A 27,384-nucleotide genomic window follows, 5' to 3' on the forward strand; every position below is an offset into this window, starting at 1 on the left:
TCTCTGAAATTTTCCAATAATTTTCTTCTTCATTTTCTCCCACCCTATCCATTTCCATTCTTGCAAATTTCCTCCCACTATCGGGAGCTCCAGAGTGTTCTTTTCTCTCCCAAGATACTATTTTCCAAGTGTTGCTAAGCACCAAAGTGCATCCAAGCAACAAGCTGTAAAACCCTAAGTTGGTTCATATCCCGAGATAATTCTGCATATTCCACGATGAAAAAAAATATGTGCAGTTAATGGCAACAGCCACTGCTTACTTCACATTTTCACAAAAGTAAGAAATCTCATGAGTCACAATTTCCTGAAAGTAATTATCTATCATTAAACCTTCTAATAATGATTCAATCACAGAGACTTCTGGCATATTATTTGAAGTGAATGTAGTGGGAAATGAACACACTAACAAGAACAGAATGAACATGACCATATCTTCTGGACAAGTTAACCCTACAAAATACAGAGGTATGTTTCTATTAATTAAAACATATAACAAATGCCTGTAATATCCTTGTGTCCCTTAAAGACAGCATCACACTATTTCCTGCCTTATGGAGCCCAGAAGTATGAGGGGAATTTTACAACTGTGATGGTAATGTAACAAGTTTATTTCAAGTATACTCTGGATAATATGGACAAATCTTAACATATTTACTGCCCACAATTTCAAGGCCTCATAGTGGCCAACTACTCCAGTGAGCTGACTCGAAAGACTGAAGAAAGACTTAAGAAAACATTACAATCATAAAATTCAAGATAGAAACTTAAGTGAACACTGATCAAATCCCTTAATGTTAAAAGATGCTCTCTGTATAAAACGTTATGGAAATTATAATGACAAGGTACACAACACATGACTAGTAAGGTGTGTAATTTCTTCACGGCATGTGTGTTAGAAACCCACTTTTTTCTACCCTCCGTAGCAACAACCACTAACTTTCATTCTGCAAATTAAAAACAAACAATAAAATGCAAAATATTTATGAAAAATATAATGTTTTTAATTTAAAACATAAACTAAAACAGTAAGAAAACTATTTACTCATGCTAAATCAGCAAGATATTTAAAAGTGTTATTCTAAGTACTGGTAAAGGCATACTGAGATAAGCCACCCTAACGCATCATTACTGAAAAGTACTTACTGGAAAGCAGTCTGGCATTATATATCAACAGCTTTCAAGATAATCCTACTCTTCAATAGTAATTCTACTTCTAAGGAAATAATGTAAGATTGAGAACAAGACGTATGTAGAAAAATATTCCTCACATCATTAAACTTTACAGAATAAAAAGGATCTAAATATCCATAATCATAAGCTATGTTATATTCACTCAATGCAATACTACATAATGGAGTCAGAACATGTCCATGTTACAATATGTAGGCACAGAGATTTAAAATTACATACATACATATATATATATATACACACACACATACACACACAAGTGCATGCAAACAAAGAGAGGAAGGAGGAGAGAAGAGAGGGAGGAAAAAGAGAAGAAGAGGGAGAGGGAGATAGAAGGAAAGGTGGACAGGGCAGTGGCGAGAGAGATCTGCTACCAATGATTAGGTTTATTGAGATCAGTCATTCCATTAAAAACTAGAACAAACAGACAAAATACTAAAAACTAATTCATTTAATTTGGAGAAGTTTCCAATTCTAGAAAAGGCAACTGAGAGATTAAAAAGCTAATTGGAGTTTTTGATGACCTTATGGGACAAAAACTGTAATTCACACGCAGACAGAAAGGCAGCCTTGGTTAATACTCCATAGGCTGCTGGGCGTGGTGCCACATGGCTGGAATTTCAGCACTCTGGAGGCTGAGCCAGGAGGATTGCTGTGAGTTCGAGGCTAGTCTGGGCTAAACAGGGAGTTCAAGGCCAGTCTGCACTACAAAGCAAGTCCTTGTCTCAAAACAAACAAACATACAAACAAAACAACAACAACAAAACCCCCACAAATTTTAGCTGTTATACTGAAGTAAGACACTGGTCCACTCAGACACTAAAAGCCCAGATTCTAATCATGCCAATTCTTGATTTGATCAACATCATCCAACATCATCTGTATATGTACTCATCTGCGCAAATTACAATATATTATTTATAAATAGCACACAGTAAAAAAAAGACACATAGGAGATGTAAGAACATGCAATATATAAGCTACTATTTATTTGTTTTTGAGGTCCTACACCATAATAATCCCACGGATTGGTCTACCCCACTCTCTAAATACTATGCTGTAAATACATACTCATCACACTCCTCCACAGTGACTCTATGGGCAGTGACAGCAAACCTTTTAGAGATCAAGTTCCTACACTACAACCCAAAACCCACATATTTATCACAAAGTGCCAATATTCAATTCAACCTGAACACAGTACTGAGGTTTTAGTTTAGAAAAAACAACTGTTATCCAATGTGTGGCTCCTGGACTGACGTGGCTTACATGCTGAGTAGAGGACTCCGCGCGCCCACTGCAGCACACATGCCAAAGGTTCACTGCTGCTGCTCCTCTTTAGGGAGAAGGGCCGACGAGTGAGGGTGAAATTTTTAGGATATGTTCATATTCTTTCATAATTTCTGTTCAGTCATAACTGCTGAGTTTTCACTTCACTTCTGAAAGAATTAAAACTAATTTATAGTGTTCACTTTATAGAGATACACTGTGAAGATTTCAGGGTGATTAACAAAAAAAGCCCTTCCCTTCCATTAACAGTGATGGTGTTACAAATACTTTGTATTTTAAAAGTTTCTACTTACTCCAAATGTCACATGATAAATAACTTGGATTCTGACCTGTATCATTTATGCAGTGACTTTAATTAATACTGACAAGGAATAATATTTATTTTAAAATAAGGCAGAGGTTTATGTATTTCTCTTTAATAGGTGGTTTTTATTTGTAGTGGGAAAATGTTTTTCCTATGATACATACACTACTTACTATCATTAGTTCCATGTAATAAAAATGGAGTATTTCAAATTAAAAGTCTCAATTTCAATAAAGATAATTGTACATTTTATAGCTTGCTCAAATCTTACATTTATTGAACTAGGCCTATCCCAAAATTTTATCAACTATTTAAAAACTTAGCAGTTTAAAACAATAATACAACTAATACAAATATCATACAACTGTATAAGATGCAAACATCACCACAGATTCAATAAAAATGTAGTAGTCAGTCCCCAACTTCAAACAAGTTTTGTTCCAGGAGAATGTTTGTAAGTCAGGTTTGTTCGTAAATCTGACAAAATGAGTCTCATACACTTTTGACACAGATATACAATGTGAAGCATAAAAAACCCAAACATACAACAAAAATAGTGTTTATTATCACACTGGGCAATAAATACACAGCAGAACAACTGTGACAATGTCTGGCAGACACATAAGCTACTTCTGTGATTTATTCTCATCTACAAATGTTCTGCTTATAATGCAAGATCTGTTATGACTGTGAAAGCTCACAACTTGAAGGTTCATAAGTCAGGGACTTACTGTGTGTAGTTTCATATCTGAAATTGAAATATATTGCAAGTTTCATAGTTCATTTCCTATGTAACTGGACAAAGAGGACAAGCAACAGCAGAGTACCATACTGGGATACTTTTACTACAGCTACAGCTTTGCAACAATTAGAAAATACTTAACTTTCTGAAAAGCTTAAGAATAAATTCCTTCCTGGTTTTAGTACTATTCAAAATAGCTATGACTCACTGCAGTAACTGCTTTGCTTTACGGCCATTGGAAAATGTTGTGGCTACTCTTTTGTATTAGCTCCTAGAGAAACAAAAGTGAAATTTGTAATAAATCCTTTACAAGTTGCAGGACTTCTTGGAAAAGCTTATTTTAGCTCTATTTTATGACCCAAATTTCATTTTACTTTTCCTCATCTTTTCATATCACTTTACTATTTTATGTATTTTTTAGTAATTGTCCATAAAATATTTTGGAGGCAATGCATTTCTAATAAAATGTTCATGTACAGTTATTTGATACACATGTATGAATACATGTGTACCTTCCATTTTTTCTTCAGGGTGGAAGGGAGACTGTGTCATGAATTGTTGGATCCTCATGTTGTAGAGAAGAACTACTGATAATGTTTTTCACAGCTACAAATATGCTTTCTCATCATTTTTCTCTACTCCCCAGCAGCTGAAAATATGAATTAATCATCTTATGACACAGAATGTTATTAAATTGTACACTAAGATTGTATTTTATTTAAATATTTGCATATGCTTTATAAACCAAATCTAACTTTATTTCGTATAGTGCCTAGCATGTTATTAGTACATGGTGTATTTTAACAAAACTTTGAGAAAATTTTTCAATGACTAAATCAGGCATGGTGGCACACACCTGTAATCCCAGCACTCAGGACGTTGAGGAAGGAGGATCACCAAGAATTTGAGGCCAGCCTGAACTACACAGTGAGACACTGTCTCAAAAAACAAAAACAAATTTCAATGATTAGCAAATGTTTGATGTGCAATTTATAAAATATGGACAGATTTTCTTTTAAAGATATTCAATTAAAATCAGAATATAATATTTTTCAACATCACATACATTTTAAACTACTGTTTTTTAATCTCAACTGTTTCAAAATGGTCACAACAAAATTGTATACTTTATCAGTTTATTGGAGAAAAATGTTAAAACAAAATAACTACATCTTTTTTTCCAATTCCATACAAAACTCCTCTAAATAACACTTAACTAGAACCCTATTCACAGTGCACTTCTATAGTAGTAGAGAATACACTATAATAGTAGCAGGGATGTTCACAAGCCCAGCATTTGAATAACATAATTTTCATGTAATTAGATATTGTTTTAAGTTCAATGATCTGACATAGGAAAGTTTTCAACAGAAGCAAAAAGTAGCTAAACAGAAGCAGATAGTATAAATAATAACAATTACTGAGTGACTTAATTACATAAAACAAAGTGGAAAGGGCTGTCAATGCACAGATGTGCTTGAGATGTAGGCACATACCTGGGAAAGGCAATCTGCTGACAGTACAACAGTGGACGGCACAGGCAGAGTAACCAATCCCTCTCACGTATACGATCCACCTTCTCTATCCTTCCTTACTATTTTCTTTAACAAAGTTCTATACTTCCCATTTCTTTTAAGTTTTTATTTTTAGAAGTCACAAACACAAGGAAATATTGAAAAATATGTGCACAGTTTGAAGAACAAAACAAACACCAGTTAAACTACCACTTAGCTTAAGAAAGCAGCTGATTTTGACAAAGATTCTTACATGTGCTCCTCCACGGCGGCACCCACCCCCACCACTAGTTATCAGCACCCTTAACTTTGCCTGAACTACTACTTCTTTGTCTTCACACTGTCATATCCTGTGCACACACCCCCCTTGAAAACATGCTTATTGATGCCTCATTTGGGACTTCACATAAATGGAAACATATTACATATATTTTTTATAGTATGATTACTTTCTTCAACATTATTTTTAACTAATCTACATTGAAGTAGGAGACTATAGTTTGTTTTTACACAAGTATAATACCATGTTATATGAACATATGATTATCCAGCTTATGGGTGATGATTATGTTGTTTCTAGATTCTGCTGGTGGTGCTTCAGTTGCTCTAGCCTAATTTTTCTTCATATATTGAGCATTAGTTTTACTTTGTATACGTAACGCTTTAATCTTGACTACACATTTATCAAATCATTCCTCATTCATTTTTTCCCATTTTTGAGATCTTTTTTGGCCTGATATAAACCACTGAGGATTTTTTTCTCAGATTTTGTTTTACAAATAAAACATAACAAAAAAACTATTTCAACCTCCTTGAAGGGAAACAATTGCAGGCTAAGAGTTATGTTCTCTTACTGAACATTATTTACTTACTTTTTATTTGCAGTACCTGGAACTGAAAGGCGAAAGCACTGAGCTATTTCCCACCCCTTTTTATTATTCGATTTCGAGACAAGGTTTCACTAAGTTGCCTAGGCTGGCCTTGAACTTGCCATCCTCCTGCCTCAGCCTTCCAAGTAGCTAGATTTAAAGGTGCATACCACTATACCCGGATTATATTCTCTTGGTACACAATGAAACTATTACTCCACTTCCATTTGGATTCCAGCACTGCAGTTCAGAAGTCAGCTAGAAGTCTAAGTACCACACCTATATCAATAATATTTGTTAAAAAAAAATTTTCTGGCTACATTTATGACTTCCATTTTCCTTCTAATAAATTCTGTAGTTTTTACTATTCTATGGCTAAGTGTGGGTGCCTTTTTAATTTGCTTTCCCTTGTGTTTCCTGGATATGAATATTAGTATCTTTCAATAATTTCATAAAAATTTTAGCCGGTATTTCTACAAATATTGATTCATTCTCATTCCCTCTGTGACAGTTACCTTGGCTGTCAGCTTGCCTGGACTAACAGAAGCCTGGAGTAATGACTGGGCTGCAAGGGCATCAACTCACGGACCAATTAATTAACCCATTAGGAGGTGGTTGGAGGCGGGCATAGTGCCTTTCAAGGATATATCCTGGCCCTGGGCCCTTCCACTCTGTTCTTTCCTTTTCACTCTGATTCCTGCCAGCCACAAGGTGAGCAGCTGTCTTCTGCCATCATGTTCTTCCTTGGAGCCAGCTGACCATGGCCAGGAGCCACGATAAACTATTCCTCCTTCGGGCTGTGTATGTCAGGTATCTGGTCACAGTGATAAAAATCTGACAAGGCATCCTCTGTTATCTTTTCCTAGAACTATGCATACAGTTTTAAACATACTATACATAGTTGGTCAGTGAACTTCCATTCAGAATATACTAAGAGCTTTATGACACTTATTAGTAATAATACCCAAACAAACCAACTCAATAAAAAAAATGGGAAAAGGATTTCAAAGGATACTTTGTAAAAGAATCCATAAATGTAAATAAAAACGTCAGTATAGATAATAGCTTAATATCATTTATCAACACAGAAATGAAAATTTACACCACAATGGAATGATAACACAAACTGACTGGAATGACTCAAAAGACTGACAACAACAAGTGTGGGAGAGAATGTGGACAATTTAGAATTATCACATATTGCTGGTAGAAATGTAAAATAATACAATCATTTTGGAAAAAAGTTTATCATTTTGAATAAAGTTACACATATATTTACTATAGGGCTTAAAAATTCCATTACTAGGCATTTATCCAAAGATATGCCTATTCCTGCTATGAAAACATATTGTAGCTTTTGTCACAATAGTTACCAAATGTCCCTCAAGAGGTAAATAAATTTTAAAAATTATGGCATAGTTATACAATGGATTACTATTCCATAATAAAAAGGAATGAACTACCCATATACTTAGCAAATGAATCTCAAAACACACTGGCCAAGCAAAGCTATTGATGACCAAGAAAAGCTAATCACAAAAAAAGAACATATAGACTGAATGTACTTTATCCAAAATGCTTGGGACCAGAAGTGTTTCAGGTCTTGGAATATTTGCAGAGAAAAACTAAAACTACATCCTTAACTATCTCATAAAAAAGGCAGGCTAAAGACCTGTGGAAGGTTAGTAAAAGAAAATGTAGGGAAGCTGGGCAGAGTGGCATATGCCTATAATCCCAGCTACTTGGGAAGCTGACCCATGAGGATCTTGAGCTTGAGAACATGATAAAATCTCATTTAAAAAATAAACAGGAAATTTTCTTGTAGCTTTCCTAAGGACAAAGAATTGTTAAATAAAACTTCAAATGCACAAAACATTAGAAAAAGAGGTTTAATCTGCTGACACCAAAATTAATTTTTTTTTCTGTTAAATAAAAACTATGGGAAGAGGTAGACAGGTGAGAGAATATAAAAACATGTTTCCAAAGCATAAAACCTACGAGGGGGCCAGGCATGAGATGGATGGTGGCACATCCTGTAATTCCATCACTCTAGCAAACTAAGGTAGGAGGATCACAACTTAAAGCCTAACCTGTGCAACTCAGCAACTTAGTTAGGCTCTGTTCGAAATAAAAATAAGTAAATAGAAACAGCTAGGGATATAGCTCTGTGTAAAGAGCCAAGGTTCAATCCCTAGTACCGTGCACCCCTGAAAAAAATCTGCGAGGCAATGAATGCTGAGAATAAGAGCTTCTGCAAATCAATAGAGAAAGATAACAACCCCAGTGGAAACGAGCAGAGGATCAGACAGGCAGCTAGGGAAAGGAAAGCCCAAGCACTCAGCAACAAATGCAAAAATGGAAATCAAAGTATCCGTCTGTGGAACAAAACATGGATAAATGAACAGTGTCAAGGAGATGCAGATGATGTATAGAGGAATAAAACCCCTTATACACGCTGTAAACAAACATGTAGACAGGGGCAGCCTTTCATGAGAGTTTAGGGCAGTGATGGCAAAACTTTCAGAGCTTTCAGTGATAACAAACAGCCCACTGCAGTACGCATGCCATAGGTACATCACCACTGGCTCAGTCAAATTAAGTAGCTGCATATTTTATGAACAAGGAGGAATTGTTTCTGGATATACTAATACCAATGAATTCTTTCTAAAGGTCAAAAAGGAAATAATGTTATTTGTGGTTGTACAGAGTTGGGTGATGCAGTTATTTATTATGATGCAAAAAGATAGGGAACATGGGGCCGGGGGCATAGCTCAGCAGCACATTGCTTGCCTGGCAAGTGCAAGGTCCTGAGTTCGATTCCGTACCAAAAAAAAAGAAGATATGGAACAGTAAAAAAAATTGAAAAAACCCAACTTACCCTAGAATTTAGCAATGACAACATGATGATTTTAAAAGGCAGAGAGTATAATACTCACCAATAGGGTTACAGTAAAAACTAAGTAAAGTAATGAATGTGAGGTACTTAAGCCCAGTGTCTTACACTAAGTTCTAAATACATGTTTCCTGACACTCTTACGTTCACTTCATTATTTTGTAATGAATATTTGTATAATTGTATAATAGTGGATATTTATGTAATTGGAACACAAAATTATAATAAGAATTTAGCATAGGGCATTTGGAGCTAACATAAAGTACAGTGGAAATGTACAGCCTGTGAAGTTACTGTGATCTTTGTTCAAACACCAGCTCTACAACTTACTAGCTTCATGACTCTGGACAACTAACCTAACATCTCAGTATCTCTGTTTGCATAATATTAATAAAGTCAAGCTATAGAATAAAATTAATAAAGTCAAGCTCATTTGATTGTTTTGAGGGTAAATAAGATAACGTAGTGTAAATCTTATAATAAATGTTCATCTATTGTGCTCTTCCTCCTCTCCTTTAAAGTGTATTAGAACTTTGTCAGATGGAATATTGTATAACCATTACAAATAATTTATGGTAAATTATGAAAAAAGGCTAAATAATGCTGCAATAACAAACATGCATATAAAAATGATTGAGAAAACATCAATGAAAATAAATATTTGAATTTGAGTAGAGAAATTAAAGGTGGTTATTATTTTATACTTTCCAAGTATTCTGAAATCTGGCCAGGCCAGGGATATAGCTCAGTGCACAGTGCCTGCCTGAAATCTGGCCATTACTTTTAGAAGTAAACTTTTTTTTTAAACAATAATGTTCTACCACTTGCTGCTTTATAGATAAACATATGACAAATAAATATTTTATTCTAAAGCTGCATTAATCAAAACGTAGTAAATTTCAAAATCTAAATAGTATTGTTATGGATGCCTTATCAATGAATTTATTTTAATATATATCCTGAAGAGCAAGGTTATTCCTAATTCTAACATTAATCTGCAATAAACAATTTACTGTAGTCCTGTAGCTGCATATTCTTCATTTATAAAGTAGGGCTAACTAACTTTACAGAGTTGTTGTGAGGAATAAATGAGATTAATATGTAAACACCATGTAGACGATTATTTTAAAATGTCAAAGTTTGCAATACAGTTGTAATGGTTGGTTCACTGTGACAATTTGAGAAGTTTAGAAGCTTAACTAAGTAATGCAGCAGCAGGCCAGGGTCTTCACTTAAGAGAGGCTCTTAAGAAGAACATAGTCATACTTAAAACATCCTGAGCTTGTGCAAGAGGAGGGCACAAAGATGGTGTGAGTGCTATACCCCCCTGAGGGTAGGTAGCCTGCATACAATCTAAGAGAGGAAAAGAGATTTATTCTCCCCCTTTTTTTGCTCTTGTTGCTTTTGCTATCTTCTGCTGCCACAAACTATTGCCCCTCTGCCATATAGCCCTATCTGGTAGCCAGCTGCTTAGGGACTGAAACCTCCACAAACTGTGAGCTAAATAAACCTTTTCTTCCTTAATTGTGGGCATTGGGTAGTTTGTCTCAGCAATGAGAGAAAAGTAACCAAGACAACAATATAAATCAGTTAAGTACCAGAAGGAAATTTTTAATGGTTAAAATCTTGGACTGCAACATCACACAGACCTACATTCAAATTTCATTTCTGTTTCCTACAACCTGTGTGACCTCAAGCAATTTCCTTTACCTTCTTGTTTCATTATCTTCATCAGCAATACAGAGTTGCTGTGAAAATTAAAGGAGGAAAAAAAATTATATGAAGTATTGTGTCTGTCACAAAATGAGGACTCATTTAATGTTATCAATTATTAGGACCCTCCTTGAAATTACTTCTGCAGTTAACGCAACTAAATATTCATTATTTTTATTGTTATTATTACACTCCCCCCTTTAATCCCCTCTCTTCCCCTCCATTCTCCTCTCCTTTTTAGTTCACAAGACTGAGCCCTGGTTCTCGCACATGATAGGCAAGTGCTGTACCACTAAACTATATCCTCAGCTTGAATATTCACTATTATTGTCTCAACTACTCTGCTACTATTCTTCACACTAACACACTAACCCAAGATCGATATATTCTTTATACCTAAGGTACTGCCAATCAAAAAAAGAAGCAGCAATATTTTTCAAAAATCATAGGAACTTTTAATAACTGATAAAACTAAAATTTAAACATATTACTACAGAAGCAAAGAGAAAATAGGATGGAGTTGCTCATAAGTAATGTATCAAAATTTCGAGAGATTTTATGTGAATTGGATCTTAAAAGAATAAGGTTGACTTTATCCATAAATTAATGAAAAATATAAAATGAAGAATCCATAGTGTGCTCATGCAATAGAGAACAGTCTCGTAAGATGGAGGTTTGAAAAGAAGAAACATCAGGGTTTAAGTAGGAAAAGTTTTATAAAAAAATGTCCTGCTCGGGTGTTTGAATTTTATACACAACAGGAAAATCAAGAGGCTCTTAAGAAGAACATAGTCATACTTAAAATTTAGAAAACTAACTGGTAAACTGTGATGCTTCAGAGACAGCAATCCAAAGAGGAGTCTGAGAAGGGCATCCTAAGCAGAGTGAGCCCAGTGCTTCTGCAGTGCAGTGTGAAAAGAGTACAAGATTAATGCAGACAGGCAGTCAGAGATAGTAACACCTTTGCACATGGACTTCATGGGCAACAGAAAAGTTTGCAACAGTGGAGCTACTTGATAAGGATGGTGCTTGTATGTGGATTCACGAGTAAGAGAAAAGTGTTTGCAAGAATGAAGCAATATGGTAACGTGGTTTTTTTGAAAAACCTCTGATCTCAGTGATGGAAAACAGCAGAGATTAGAAAGATAAGGGGCTGGAAGGAAAAGTAGAAAATTACAAGACAAAAACTCAAGCCAGAATAGGGAGAAAGAGATAGACTCAAGAGACACTTAGGGGATCATTCAATCTAGCTGGTGAGAGAGAAAATAAATGTGTTTTTCTTTGATTATTTTCATATTTTAAAACACTTGCCATTCTCTAGCTACAGGATAAAAATCTCAATGCTAGCAGTTAAGACCTCCTACATTGTCCTTCCATACATTTTCCCTTCCAACTCTACAGGCCTGCTACTTGATCCAGACAGTCTCGCCTTTACCTTTTTTCTCAGCCTCTATGAGACCCTCAGACGCATTCTGTGACTCCTCTCTCACATAAGGTCCATAAAATTATAAGTGAATGTGCACTAATCATGTGAACTAAAACATATTCTTATACCTTTCATATTATTTCATACTGTTGTTTTATTTCTTAATGATTATTTATATTTTTATGGCTCTTGCTTTCTTTCTTTCACAGACTGCCAAAGAAATGTCAAACACAAAAAAACAGACACAAAGCCAAGGCAAAATGAATGCCATAAGAATTTGGTATCTGGAGAAGAGACACTATAGATTATAGTTACTAAGAATCAGTTATTTCTTCTGTAAGAGTGTTATTATGTAAAATAAAGTAATAATGATGAGTGATAAAGGATACTTGCCAATCTACTTCCCTAAGATATATAATAACAATAAAGAATGAAATGAGAATACAATAGGTAATTCTGTGAAAAATGTACATGAGCATTAATGAGTAATATTATATAGTTTTTTTATGCTAATATATTTTTAAAGACGTGAGTTACATAGACAATGATCATTCTCCCCCTAATTCTCACAAGGAAATAGAAATTGCTAGAGAGATATTGCTAGAGAGAAATAGCTAGAGATAAAACTTTAAGTTAAATGCACGGTTGAAATTGGGGTCCATAACGTTAAATCCAGTAAGTAAAGGAATAACATGTACCTACATGTACTTCAAAGGCAACCTACACAGGGAAGATTTACAGTTTGGGCTTATGTGTGTCTGAAGCCACAGAAGAACTCCAGAAGAACTCAGAAATATCAATGCCAAACATGTCACAAGAGGTCAGGGGTCACATTTTTTCACTAGGATTCGAACCTAAAGTAAGCAACACATGTAATTAATTGCTGTCCTAATCTGAAATATTAACTTGAATGGGACTAGTCTGCCAATCCAATGTTAGTCTAGTCATGTTAGCATTACTAACAATTGTTACAATTAATTACCCCAGGAACACAAAGTCAAATTTACTCAAGACAGCAAAGAAACCCAAAGAACAACTATTTCCACTGCTTTTCTCAGTCAACAACAAAAAGAAATTTACCTCTTCCAAACACACTTCCTAACCAATGTCTTACAGACTAGCATAAAACCCACATTTACTTCAGCATGTCATTAAACTGTATCCTATACCACTACTTGGCATAATTGTAACTCTCACCTGCCATGTTATTATTATACAAATTAGATATGAAATCACTGTTCAGATTAAAGGGGAAAAGGAAATGATATCTGTAATTCCCTTTACTGAATATTAAAATATAGATAGCATTTTAAAAATAATGTGTTATGAATCATTGAGATTCCTAATGATAAATGTGTTACTAATTTTGTTTTATATGATTCTTTACCCTTTGTATCTTGTTTTTAAAACTGTGAAATAGGGGCTAACATCATCTTAAACATACAAATACAAGTATTTGTTTAAACTTTAAGTAACCAAATATTTCAAAGCTTTATTATAATAACACCTATCTAAATTATATAAAATTGACAAATTCCTATGTGTCAGCTATAATTTAGCATTTCAAGGCATTTTGAGCTGAAAAGAGAACATACTCTTCTGCTTATCTTTACATATAAGCAAACTAAACTGACTACTGTATTTTCTCCTTTATGATGAATCATTCACTTCAATTTGATGATGCTTAAACATCACAAAACATCCTTCAGTTTCTAAAAATGTAAAATGTCTTTACTAACAGGCCAAAATTTACTTGTGCTTCCTGAGCTCCCAAATGAGAACATCTGTGGAATTTTACAGTATCAAATCAAATTTATAAACAGGATCTTTAAATCAGAGCGCCAGCTTCACCATTAATCAAAATTCAAACACGAACCCATATATATTTTGTTAAAAATACTTGTCCGTATCAAAGTAAGAAAACTTATTGAAGACATTTCTCTAGTTATATTTTTAAAATATATTAAATATTCAATCTCAGCAATGGTACCCTAATTTAAGTACCTCTTCTACCACTTTATAGGATATTATAGAACTAGAAGTTAAAGAGAGAAAGAAAATTAAAAGAAGGTTGTAAAATGTACTCAGAACTTTCTGAGGAAGTATCCTGACAATCCCAGGGAGTTACCAATACAAACTCTAAAAGTTACACATCATCAGAACTATGTGGAACAAACATTTAAAACACAGGTAAATTCTCCTACTTTGTTAGAGACAAGAAAATTATTATCAGTCCCTCAAAGTTCAATTAATCATGAAAATTAAGGCCTTAAATGCTTTGAAAAACTGCAAATTATACTTACAGAATTCCTTTCTAACATTCCCAGCCTTATCATGTTTAAGATCTTGTGTTTGAAGATGAGATTACTGTTGATTCTGGTATATTCAGAATTACACACAAACATGAAAAATCTACCTTAGATCTGCCTCTGTTAGGATTTTTCCCTTTAGCTCTGCTTTTGGACTTCAGAAAATATCTACTGTCCTTAGCAACTGTTCTCTGTTTTGTTTTATTTATTGTTGACTTTTAAGAAAAATTACAAGATTGCTGTGAACTGGGAAGAGGTCAAGATAACATAGCTTTTAAATCTCAAGATCAGAACAAAACAAATATGAGAGCAAATTAAATGATGAGGAGTCCCGTGAATCTTATAACTTGAGCAGCTGCAGACAAATCTCCAATCCTAATTGCTTCTAACCACTGTGTAGAAGAAAGAGTGACACAACAGAGTATTTTCATACAGGATAAAAGAGCCAACATGTACTCAATAGAAAGCATGATGGCCAATTGGAGAAGAGCCATGGAAAGTGACACGAGTTCACATGCTTCCACTTGCCCATGATTCTCAGTAATTCATGAATTCATGGTAAAGTCCTAAGGGGCTGGAAAATAAAGGGGCTGTGAATACTCAAAATTAAGCAGCTGAAGTTCTCTTCCAAAACAGAGACCCATGTTTTTAAAAGATGCTAGGATCAGAAGTATCAACACAACTGGAATCAGTTAAAAAGACCTTTAGGATAAGAAAAAGTAGTTCCAGAAAAAGGGGTGGGGGAAGATAGAGAAAACCCCAGGATATGTGAGGCCATATTTTTGGCAGTTCATAAAAATGGCATGAAAAGAAGCTTTAGACCTATAAATCTAGAAAAAGAATTCAGAACCACATTTCCTCGACACAAGTTCAGGAAAACTGATTTCACATCAAAATGACAAGAGGGAAAGGCACTGTGGCTAAAGGATCATAAAAACATCCATACCACAAAAGCACACAGGACATGGCCTACAGAGCAGAAGAAAACTACAGTCTACCAGTTCAAAACACAAGAAAAGACATTAAAAAATGATATTAGCCATGACAACTATAAATTGGAATTAGGAAATCCCAGAAGTTAATGTTTGATGAAAATGAAGAAAATCACTTTAGAAATAAAGTCTAAAGTAGAAAGCACATACAAGTAAACGCACAGCATGTACTATCATACATAAATAGAAGTTACAAAGAAACAAAATATTAAATTATTTTTAAATGAACGCAATTACAAACACAAAAGACAGGAAAAGAAAATCCAGAATGCTAAAAAATGCCCTAAATAATAAAAACTAAGCAATGATATGTGTATATATTAGAAAATAATAGCAAGAGTTATATCAAATATGAATTGAAATATACTGAATATACCTAAATACATGTATTACAAATAACACTTTTAAAAAAACCTAATTAATATCAAAGGAGGATGCTATTTTAAATTAGTACACAAAAAGAAACACTACTTTTCCTATAGGGTAACTAAATAGCTGGAATGAGAAGATTACATTCTTATAGAAGTATTACAGTTTAAAAAAGAAAAATATAAGCCAGGTATGATGGTGCATGTCTGTAATCCCAGCACTCAGGAGGCTGAGGCAGGAGGATCGCTGTGAGTTTGAGGCCAGCCTGGGCTACAAAACGAGCTCAAGGCCAGCCTGAACTGCACAGTGAGAGCTTGTCTCAAAAAGACAAATAAATAAATAAATAAATAAATATGTATATATAATGAATTATTACCATTTTTCAAGCTTTAATGAATTGTTGGATCTAATATCAATGGCTGCAAACATAAAATGAAAAACATGATGTGCCTCCTAACAGGGCATACCATCACCTATGAACACAATCCAGCCTCACCCCAGCCTGGAGAAGCTACTGATTCTATGAAACTTAAGGGACCAAGCAACAGGTTAAACTAGATCACAATGATGTGATCAGCAAATGCCGGGTCATGAAAAACCACAGGACAAATAATCCAGTTTCTTCAGTAAGTAAATCCTAAAGGAAACAACAACAAAAAAAGATGAGTGAGAGACCTATAAATTAATAGAACAAGAGTAGAGTCAAACTATTATGTAGTAGTAAATTAGACAATTTAATGTACCAGGAGAAGAGCCAGTTACTTCAAAACTATAATTTTTAATGCATGACTGAAATAGTGGACTTTATTATTTTTTTCTTATAATGGAGTCATTCTCCAGCCAAAATAAGAGAATGAAATTTAACAACTATAGATTTATTCTTGTAGCTGTACTACAACCTTTAGTAACCTAAAATATTTTTAACCTTTAAAAGATATCTATATGCTCAGACTGAACTGTAACTAAGCAGAGCAATCTGACTTAAAATGAATCTAAAACCTGAAGAGTATTTTTCCTTTTGAAAGTGTAGAACAAGAATATTAGGCTTTAAAGAGTCAAGGAACCACCTGACTTTCTCTTACAGTTCAATGCCAAGTCCTCACATAGGGCAAAGGTAACAAGAAGGGAATTAACATTAGCAAGAAGTAAAGGCACAAGGTTAGCCAGTTCCCTAGACAGTTCCTTCTTGGAGCTGATTGTCTAGCAGGGTTATAATTACAAATGTGATTAATGTTATGAAAAAAGTATAGCATGCTAAAGTGAGCCACTGTAATTAAAAGGAATACTGCAAATCTGTCAGATGAGATGAGACAGCAGAAGCACTGAGAAGCACTCTTAAACACTTAACCACCAACCTTCCTTCCTCCTTCTTTCTATTTCTTCCTTCCTTCATCACTTTCCAGGTTCAGATGAGACTAATAAAACCATGAATGTTTGGTGGATAAGTACACATACTCATATTTAGTCTAAGAACTATGAACCTAAGATATGAAGAAAAATATACTTTGGCATCACTTAAGGATCTATTGATAAAGGAGAAAAATAAGTGTTTATAAACAATCCATAATGCAAAATGAGATGTTTTCAATCCTGCTAACAATCTCTCTTATCTTTGACCGCAGTTTAACACTTGTACACATGTGTATACACTCTGGCGTTTTATAAAAAGCTCAATCACAAGAAAATACTTCATGTTTTACACTCTTTGCCCCTGGCACTGGGGGTTAATTCCCCTAGCTTCACGCATACTAGGCAAGTGCTGCATCACTGAGCTACATCTCCTGCCCAAGATTTTTTTCTATGTCTTTTATACCAATATGACTCTATAAATTGCTCATGATACCATGCCTCAAATTATTTGATTTAAAAACATAGTAAGGTAATCTACTGTTGTCTTTATTCCTATTTTCCACATGGTGTTACCTTTTGTTTTCTTTCTTCTATTATCCCATAAAAGCTAGGCCAACTCTAAAGTACTCCAAGGACAAGCGTAGAGCAACATACACTCTTATCCCTTCCTGCCTTCTACTTCCTTCCCTCTAATGTAATATTTTTACTTTTGCCAGAATATATGGATCTCAGTACTATTAATCACGGCCAAAAAACTTATGTGAAATTACATAAATGATCTGTTTTTCATTTTTCAGACAGCAGCTAATGAATATTTCAATCTAGTGAATTCATCTAATGAATACAGAAAAGAATATAAAGAAACTATCTAAATTTTTTAAAAGATCATCCAAACATTTAGAAAATATAAATTTAGTTTTCTCTCTTTAAAAATACCTAGAGAAACAAGTAACAAAACAAAATTAAGTACCTAACTAAACACCCTTACAATTAGTATAGAATATATAAACAGAGGAGTCCTATCATGAATCTTTGTATACAAGATAAATAGCATCAGAAACTAGCTGGCAAAAAAAGAACTTTATGTTTTTAAACTGAATGTTTACTCAACATATTTTCTAAAATATAGAACATTTTTAAAAAAATCTCTGTTAGTGGCCTATGAGCTACTAAGCTGTTATTACACATACTATGTTCATTCTATATTAAACTGAATAATTAACAGGAGACTTTTTAGTTTTACTGCATAAAAGTAAGTGACTAAAAGCTATTTAAGAATTAAAAAATTATAACTAAAAGTATTAAAAATACAACATATTTACATTTTACTTCTAGATAAAAGTTGCTTGTGCCTATTTCTGTAATTGTAGAACAACTCTAGACTTCTAAAAGGCAGAAAGGTGAGAAGCATAATAGATAAAGCGCTTTTGGACTTTTTCCCCAAAGTCTTAGGTGAAGTCTCACAGGAATATTTTCGTTTAAATTTACTTACTTTGTAATTCGGTCAATATTGGCAATTTGCTTCTGGTTCCTTATAATCTCAATTGCTGCCCAAAGATGCTGGATAGCTTTAGTATCCGCCTGTCGTCTTTTTGTTAAACGTGCCATGACCTGTTTACTTCTTTAGCTGCAGCAACACAAAAAAGCAGAAGGCAAAACACAGATTACAAACTGCATTACTATAGTCAACACAAGCAGGCAACATTTTCAGTGCCTCTCGACTACTGATTATACTCATGCGGCACTGGCACCTTCTTTTCTAGCATCCACATCATCATTTTTTTACACATAAAAAACTGTCATTTACTCATTACTTCAAACAGAATGAGATTCTAAAACCTCAAACATAAAAAAAGGCTTCTTCCCAAGAAGGACATATGTTGACTTTATGCCAATATATTTTAAAATACACACACACACACACACACACACACACACACGAACACACACACATTTAAGTTTTACTATAAAGCAGAGAACTGTTACAAGATAAAAATTTAATTTTTAGATATTATACTATGTGCAATCTGGCTAATATTAAGTGGAATTTAAATGTCCTATTTGGTCTTTTAGTTTATTATAGTCATAATTATAAACCAAATTTATACACCTAAGTAAATAACAAATGAAACCATTACAAAATACAAAACAGTTACTTTGGGGGTGAGATGACACGCTGGGGTTAGTATACTGGAAGACTGCAAATTATTATGAATGGTCAAGTTCTTAGGTTAGATGTTCATTTCAGGGATATTTATTACATTATTAGGAAACAACACTGCTGTTTTTTGTAAATCTTAGTATTCTGGGTGAACTAAAGAAAACAGTCATCACACCTCCAGACAATTTTCCAGGTGTTCCCTGGCAAGGCTTGGAGGAAACAGTCTGGATTACAGTCTGGAGATTTGATGCATAAAGGTTTTACAAGAGAAGATCTCTTTTAACTCAGCCTGGAAGGATCTGTCTGTGCAGAATGCTGTGGGCCTCTTAAATCTTTACCTTGGACTTCACCTTTCATGATGAATCCCAGCATTTGGTGTCCACTGAAACATCTAATCTTTAAAGCATACAGGTTATGATGCTGGGTTTAAGCTCTAGGCGCTTAAGCACAGGTAAACCTGGGGTTGATGAAATCTCCTTGACCTGAACTCTCCTGTCCTTTGAGAGAAGAGAACAAGAGAGGAAACATTCTTACCACCTTACTATGTTACACGACTGGTTAAGAGAGTCATATGAGTTTCTCTTCTCTTTTCTGTATTTCTTTCTACTGCTCACTCAGTCCTGTCTTTCTGACAGAACCTGCAGCTGCCGTGAAAACTGACTTTGAGAAAACTCACTTGTGTGGAGCCTGAGGTCAGTTAGTGTTTTACAGTAAGACTTTGTCGCAATTCACCATCAACAGGGCAAATTCTGAACATGTCTAAAGGTTTTCTTGGGTGTTCTGCTTCTTCCCACTGTTACTTTGAATAGTTCTAAACTTTACAGAAAGAGTAACTCTAAAACAATGCCAGTATTCAATTTTCAAAGAAAACTTAAGGAAAACTAGTTGCTTCTGTATAAACTTTGACAAATAACTAAAAGAATAAAAATTACAATTTTATGAATGCTTCTGTTTTAGAGAGTAACCACTTCAAAGTACATTGAAAACTCTCAGCGTAAGTGTGCTTCTATAGGACTGTCAATTTTCAGAACCTGATAACCCTAATGGCAAGGAATTTCTTGGTTAAAAACATGAAATAGAAACTAACATCTAATGGTGTACTGTAATAATATAACTTAGCCCTGTGAGACTACACAAACAAAATTTTGCATTGTCAAGATTTTTTTTTTAAAAATTAATTCATCCCTATACACTTAAAAATATATCGTGACCGTTTTGTGCAGGGCCATGTGCTAGACATAATGGAGTATGTTAAAATGTATAAATGGTGATCCTTGTCAGAAAATAAAATAGAACTGGTAGGTGAAATTTGACATACACATGGACTACTAATTATGAGGTTACATATGACATATAAATGGTCTAGGATGTGCTATAAGAATTCAGACAAGGGACACACTATCTGTTTAGGTAAAATTTGAGCAGAAATAAAAACTCTACACAATGATAAATATGTGGAAAGATACAAAATTTTAACTTCTTTCTTTTAAAAATTTCTTTAAAATTGTTTAAAGCAAAGATAAAATAACTGATAACCATCCTTAAGCTTCTAACATATACTGAAGTGAAATATAAAACAACAACAGCATAAAAGAGGAGTAGGGAGAGTAAAGAGAATTATTGTAAATTTCTTATATTGTGCTATGTCATAATATTTTCATTCAAGTGGGATTATGAAAAATTAAGGGTGCATGTTATAAACTAGATCAAACACTAAAGAATAATACACATAGGTATAGGAAACAAAATTCAATTTACAGATCATTCTTTCAAAATATATGAATGAATGTACTTCAAAATATCAAAATAAAAGAATTTATTCACAACTACAGAAAATATGTAAAGCAAAGCCAAAAATTTAAAATACTATAATAGTAATCATAAATATTTAACATACTGTAACAATCACAAGAATATATGGGGACTAAGTAGCAGAAACTGTAAAAGTAATGTCATATATTCCTAAAAATTATTAAAACCAACACACAATGGAGTACTACTGTGCCATAAAGAAAGATAAACTTGAGTCATCTGTAGGAAAATGAATGTACCTTGAGACCATAATGTTAGGTGAAATAACTTAGACATATAAGCTTAAATATTGCATGGCTTCTCTTATATGATAAACCCAAATTATAAACAAAAAGCTACATAAAAGTTACATAACAGTAAGTAGGAAGACAGATCTCTCTCAAATGAGAAGGGAATCAAAAGATGGAGGGAAAATGGAAAAAGGGGAAAGAAAAGGGACAAAAAAAGAAATTAAGATGTGTTATATGTATGCATCAACTCCACACTAGCAATGAAAACTTTATGTGCTGCAAATACACTAATTAAAAAAAAAATCAAGACTAAAGCAGTGCTATACTCATGAAAGTTAAAATAAAAGACTTCTGAGCTCTACCTGAACCAAGTCAGAGAGTAGCTACACCCGTATTAAAGGTACACCAAGTTAAAATGAAACATATCAGACCGTGCAAGATGAAAGCCAAGAAAAGTGAATACAATGAAGTTTGTGGCATCGTATAAAAGTACCAAACACAACTTCATCAATTAAGACAAGATCTCTTTAAAACACAACCATTCAAATTATTTCTTACGAAATGTAAATGCATTCATTCATTCAACAAATTTCACACATGCCTGTTATACACCAAGCACTCTTCCATACTCTGAGTATAGCAACAGGTCAAACAGATAAAAAAATACTTCATGATTAATGATGTGGCTAGATACAAGAAAAGAATAGCAATTTGGGTATTCATCATAAAAACTCTTAGGAAATGAGTTTCTTGGATCCTAAATATACACAGTGGATTATTTACAGTCCTCGATTTGCCAAATTTTTTAGTCCACTCTTGCCTGAATGTGTATTTGTAAACTTCATTACACAAAACTCCCAAATATGCGCCTGGCTTCATTATCGTTTTGGCAATTCTCTCTGCCTGAAACATTCTATCCTGCCTCTTTGTTAATTACTTACAATTCCCCTGTCCTTTCCAGGACTTACTCAAATACAATCTATTCTGTTGAACTTTTCCCCTCGAATCAAACTTAATTGTATTTTTATGCTAATTATAATTTGTTTATACTACTCTTATAAATTTACTGCTTGTACAAATAATTAGAAATTCCTCAAAAGAATTCTTTAAAGCTTTAAGTAAGGACATGTCTCATGTATCCTTACATCTACTGTCTTTTAAGGTGCATAACTGTTTTGAACACACTACACTTTCAATTTTTCCAGCTACGTTATGCAAATACCAAATCCCTAGAGTGAGTCTTCATTTATGTTTTATCAAAGATTAAAACATCAAAAGGATCAGAAGTCATATAGAAAGTATTAATGCAATCTTCAACCTTTTTTCTGCTCCAGCACATTTGAGGAATATTACAGCTTCCTTTCAATAAAACTTGCTCCTTGGAAAGTGATTCTCAACAGGTCTATAGTTTAAAAATTAGTAAAAGTCCCCAAGTAACTTTAATAAATCCCCAGGTGACACTGACATTCTCTCTCCCTACAAATCTAGACTTACTGCAATCTTCTCAGTCTATAAAAATGTTCTTCTTTTCCTACCACACCACTTCTGCACAAACAGAAGACAGAGGAATCGGGAAAATTATTAAATATGTAAAATTCAGGAGTGTACTGGTTGGTGATAAGTACGTACATGTAAAGGCTGTCTTAATGCAAAGCAATGAGTAACACAATAGTGGGGAGAACAGCAGAACAGTTCAGAGAACAGGGAAATGATTTAGGAACACAGTACATCATATATGTTCTGACTTCTTAACTTCTGGAGGTGGGTTCAGGTTTTTGTGCTTTTTAGCTATTACGTTGTATAAAATAAGTGTGCAAATATTTGAACAAATATTACATACAATTTTAAAATCTTATGGTAAGATAAACATGATACTTTCCTCAAAAATCTACTAGTATTTTAAATTATCCCTTGATTGTATATGTATGCCATTTTCCCATTTATAGATTTTTAGATATTAAGGTTATCATAAAATATCTACCTCCTTGCCTTTTAATAAATACTAGACAAAATGACACGGTCATCAAGATATATGTTCCTTTATACTTGCTTTTCTGACTATGCGTCCTCTGCCTTTTCCAAAATGTCATATAGTTAGAATCATGCAACCTTTGTACATTTGACTTTTTTAGAGAAATAATCAACTGTACTCTCCTCCAGCTTTTTAAAAATGTACTTTTCAACACTGACTTCTTAATCCACCTGGAATTACGTCTTAAAATTATTATACTTTATTCTTAAAGCAGTTTTACTTTCACAGCAAGATTAAACAGAAACAAAGAGTTCCTACATACTTCCTATCCCCACAAAGGCACAACCTCTGCCACTAGCAACATCTCCCGTTAGCATGGTAAACTTATGACAGTCAATGAACCTGTACTGTTTTGTGACCCAAAGTTCACAGTTTAAGGTTCACTCTTGGTGCTGTACATTCTGTGGGGTTTGACATATGTATAATCACAAGTCTGCACAACTGTAATGCCATACAGTAAAAATTTCACTACGTTAAGTATAATGTGTGCTCATCTATTCTTCCCTCAACTTTAATTTCTGAGAATAACTGCTCTTTTTACTGTTTCCATAGTTCTGCCTTTTCTAGAATATCATACTTTATAGCCTTTTGATTGATTTCTTTCACTTACTAATATGCATTTAACTTTCATCTATGTATTTTAATAGATGGCACCTCCTTTTAGGTGCCAAATAATATTCCACTGACCTATTTCACTAGGCTGCATTCAAGTTACAGCAACTATAAATAAACCTGCTATAAAGATCTATACACAGCTTTTTGTATACACTTAAGTTCTCAATTCTTTAGGTGAATAACAAAAAGCATGACCTCTAGAATATATTCTAAGATTATACTTATTTTTGTAAGATAGTCCCAAACTGTCTTCCAAAGTACTTGTAATATCATGCATTCCCACCAGCAATGAATGAAAATACCCATTCCTCCACATCGTTGTCAACGGTTAGTATTGTGTGCATTTTGGATTTTGGCAATAGATGTGTAGTAACATTTCATTAATATTTTGACTTTCAACTTTCAGGTATTTGTCATTCTTTGTATCTTTTTTGGTAAAGTATCCATCCAGATCTTATGTCCACTTTTTAAATCAAGTTGTTTATTTTCTCATTGAGTTTTAAATACTCTTCATATATTTTGGTTTAAAGTCCTTTACCAGATGGATCTTTTGCAAAATTTTTCTCCAGTGTGTCTTGTCTTCTCATTCTCTAGACCTTGTTTTTCATGCAGTAAAAATTTAAAACTTTAATAAAGGTCCAGCTTATCAATATTTTTCATGGATTGTGCCACTGGTGTTGTACCTAAAAAGTTATCAGTAGAGCCAAGGTCATGTAGTTTTTCTATTATTTTCTGGAGTTGAATAGTTTTCCATTTTTCATTTAGATCAATGATCCATTTTCAATTAGTTTTCATAAAGGTTATCGATTCTATGTCTAAGTTCACTTTTTAAAATCAGTTGTCCAGTCATTCCAGCATTTCTTGAGACTATTTTTGCACCATTGTATTGTCACGACACTTTAGTCAAAGACCATGACTAAATGTGAGTCTGTTTCTGGGCCCTCTATCCTGTTACATGATTCATTTTTCTATTCACCATTTTGTATTAACTATAATTTTATAGTAAATCTTGAGTTGAGTATGGTCAATCTAACTTCATTCTTCATTACATTGACTATTATGTATTATGTTGTCTTTCCATATAAATTTTAGAACCAGTCAGTTGATATCTGTGCAGTAATTTGCTCAAATTTTGACTGAAAATGAATTAAATTTATAGATCAAGATGAGATAAAGTGATATCTTGATAATACTGAGTTTTCCAATCCATGAACATGAGCTCTCCCATCATTTAGTTCCTTTCTGAGATCTATCTCAGAGTTTTTAGTCTTTCTCATATAAATCTTGTACATATTTTGTTAAATTTCTACTTAACCATTTCATTCTTGGGATGCTAATATAAATGGTATTTCATTTGTGTTGCAGGTTATGCTTGCTGATTGCTGTAATATAAGAAAGTAATTTATTTTTATATTAATCTTATATCATGCTCCTCTGTACTATTTTTCCTCTGCCTTCTTTCAAGACTTTTTCTTTATCTATAATTATCTGACATTTGCATGTGATATGAATGAGATATCCATAGGTGTCATTTTTTTTTTTTTTTACATTTACCCAACTTGGTGTTGCCTGTGTTCAGTGTTACTGTCTCAAATACTGCTCCTGTTCTTTCTTTTTCCCCATTATAATTAGGTTATACCTCTCAGAGTTGTCCCACTATTTCTGAACTTCTGAGTGTTTTTCCTCTTGGCTTTTTGGAGGTTATCTTGGGTATTTTTCTGTCACTGCTGAGACAAAATACCCCATACCTCAAGTTAATGAAAGAAAAGTTTATTTAGCTTACAGTTTGTCACAGTTTCACTTTATAATCAGCTGGCTCCAAGGCAGTATGGCCTGGCAAAGAACAGCAAAAACAGCAACAGCAGAAAAAGGGGGCGTGGCAGTGAGTAACTCTTTCCCTCCCTTACACTGTATGCAAATTACCTGCCCCAGGGTGGGCGTAGCACTCGCACCTATGAATCAACCACAAACTCTAGAAGCCTGCCCCACAACTGTATGAGGCTTTGGGGAGACATCCACACACAAACCATAAAAGGAAGTTCCTAATTGTGATGTCCTAAAGCTGAGCAAGTCTTTCCTTAGCATGCCATTCTACTAATGAATCCTTCAATAGCGTTTTTCATTTGTTACAGTACTTTTTACCTGTAGTATTTCTTTTTGATACGTCCTTAGCATTTTCATTTCTATGCTTCTATCACCAATTTGTTACTACATGTTGCCTACTTTTTGCATAAAAGCCTACAGTATTTTAATCATAATTTTGTGTAACTCATGATCTGATTATTCCAACTCCTACAATATCTGACACTAGTTTTGATGCTTGGTTAGCCTCTTCAACATGTATTTGTGCCTTTTAGTACACCTGATAAATTTCTCTTTGTTTAAAGAGGGACATGATATACTGTATAAAAGAAACCACAATCAAGGTGTTTAATAGCACAGTATTAAGCTGTGAGGAAGGGAGCACTTTTAGCTAAATGATTAGATAAGAGTCTTTTGGTAAGCTTGCGCCACTGACCTGTGAACTTCACCAGTACCTCATAGTTTTTTCATCCATTATGTGGGACAAGAGGTCAAGAAGGGGCTGGAGCTGGGTATTTCCCTTCCGTTAGGTACATCAGGCTTCTAATTTGAAGGAATCTAGAGGAGATTCTTCTGAGGATGAGTCTTGTTCTTTTCCCTTTCCTTTGGGTTCTTTCCCTTTGTCCTTTCCAGAAACACACAGGATTTTTTTCTGATGTTCACTGTGAGATCCTGGTCAAGCTTCTAAAGGTAAAACTCAAAAAATGTGTGGGAATTTCCCTATAACTGGCTCCCTCCTGAAGTTTTTAACTCTAATAATTATTGTTCACAGTCAGTTTCTAATAATTCATCGTTTACACTTCAGGTTTCCCCACCTCAGCTCTGATTTCCATAGAGGTTCCTTCTTGTGGGTTTTTGCTAATACACTGATTCTCTATATCTGCCCATCTATGTTTTCAGTGTTTGCTGCAGCATTTTGCCTGTGGCCTCACTTCTCTGGCATATCTAAGAAAAAGTGATTTTTAGCTTTGTTCATATTTTTATTTTTATTTTTTTGGACAGAGTAATAATTTACAAGGTCCTTACAAGCCAACTGGAAAAACTGGAATTTCTTTTCTTCTTTCTGAATACATTAAATGAGATAGGATGTGCTCCCCAAAGAACCAGCATGATTTACTGAAAGAGATCTCTTTTACCAGGAAAATGTGATGCACTCTTAATCAGATATTAAGTTCTTATGAATACAGCTAGCATCAGTTTGCCCATTTAGTCTTTTGTTAGTGTCTCATAATACATCTAAGAACTATATATGTAAGAAATATATAATCAATTCCATGTTACTGTTGATTACTACATCATTATTATAATATCTTCCCCCCCAAATCCTTTTCTTTAATCTTTTATTTGATTTGTTATATTGTGAATTGAATCTAGATCCATATGCTTGCTAGGCAAGCAGTCTACCACTAAGCTACATCCCCAGCCTTTCTTAGAAATTTTATTTTGAAACAGAATCTCACTAAGTTGCTTAGGCTGGACTTGAACTTGGA

General features: G+C 33.9%; 1 protein-coding gene across 8 annotated transcripts in view; it reads right to left on the reverse strand.

Annotated features, from left to right (window-relative positions):
• The window catches only part of Zmynd11 (zinc finger, MYND-type containing 11), a 103,551-nt gene that overhangs the window by 48,282 nt on the left and 27,885 nt on the right, over positions 1–27,384 (reverse strand). For 7 of the 8 annotated variants that reach the window (XM_013504719.1, XM_013504722.1, XM_005404920.2 and 4 more), the window contains exon 2: positions 18,455–18,589. In XM_013504719.1, the coding sequence (XP_013360173.1) occupies positions 18,455–18,570 (116 nt within the window). In that variant the 5' untranslated portion in view covers positions 18,571–18,589. Of the gene's footprint in view, positions 1–18,454; positions 18,590–19,461; positions 19,621–27,384 lie in introns of those variants that run through there. The other variant, XM_005404917.2, reaches the window with a different exon arrangement.

This window comes from Chinchilla lanigera, unplaced genomic scaffold, assembly GCF_000276665.1.
Source record: "Chinchilla lanigera isolate Chin_1 unplaced genomic scaffold, ChiLan1.0 scaffold00091, whole genome shotgun sequence".
In the NCBI taxonomy this organism is placed as follows: domain Eukaryota; kingdom Metazoa; phylum Chordata; class Mammalia; order Rodentia; family Chinchillidae; genus Chinchilla; species Chinchilla lanigera.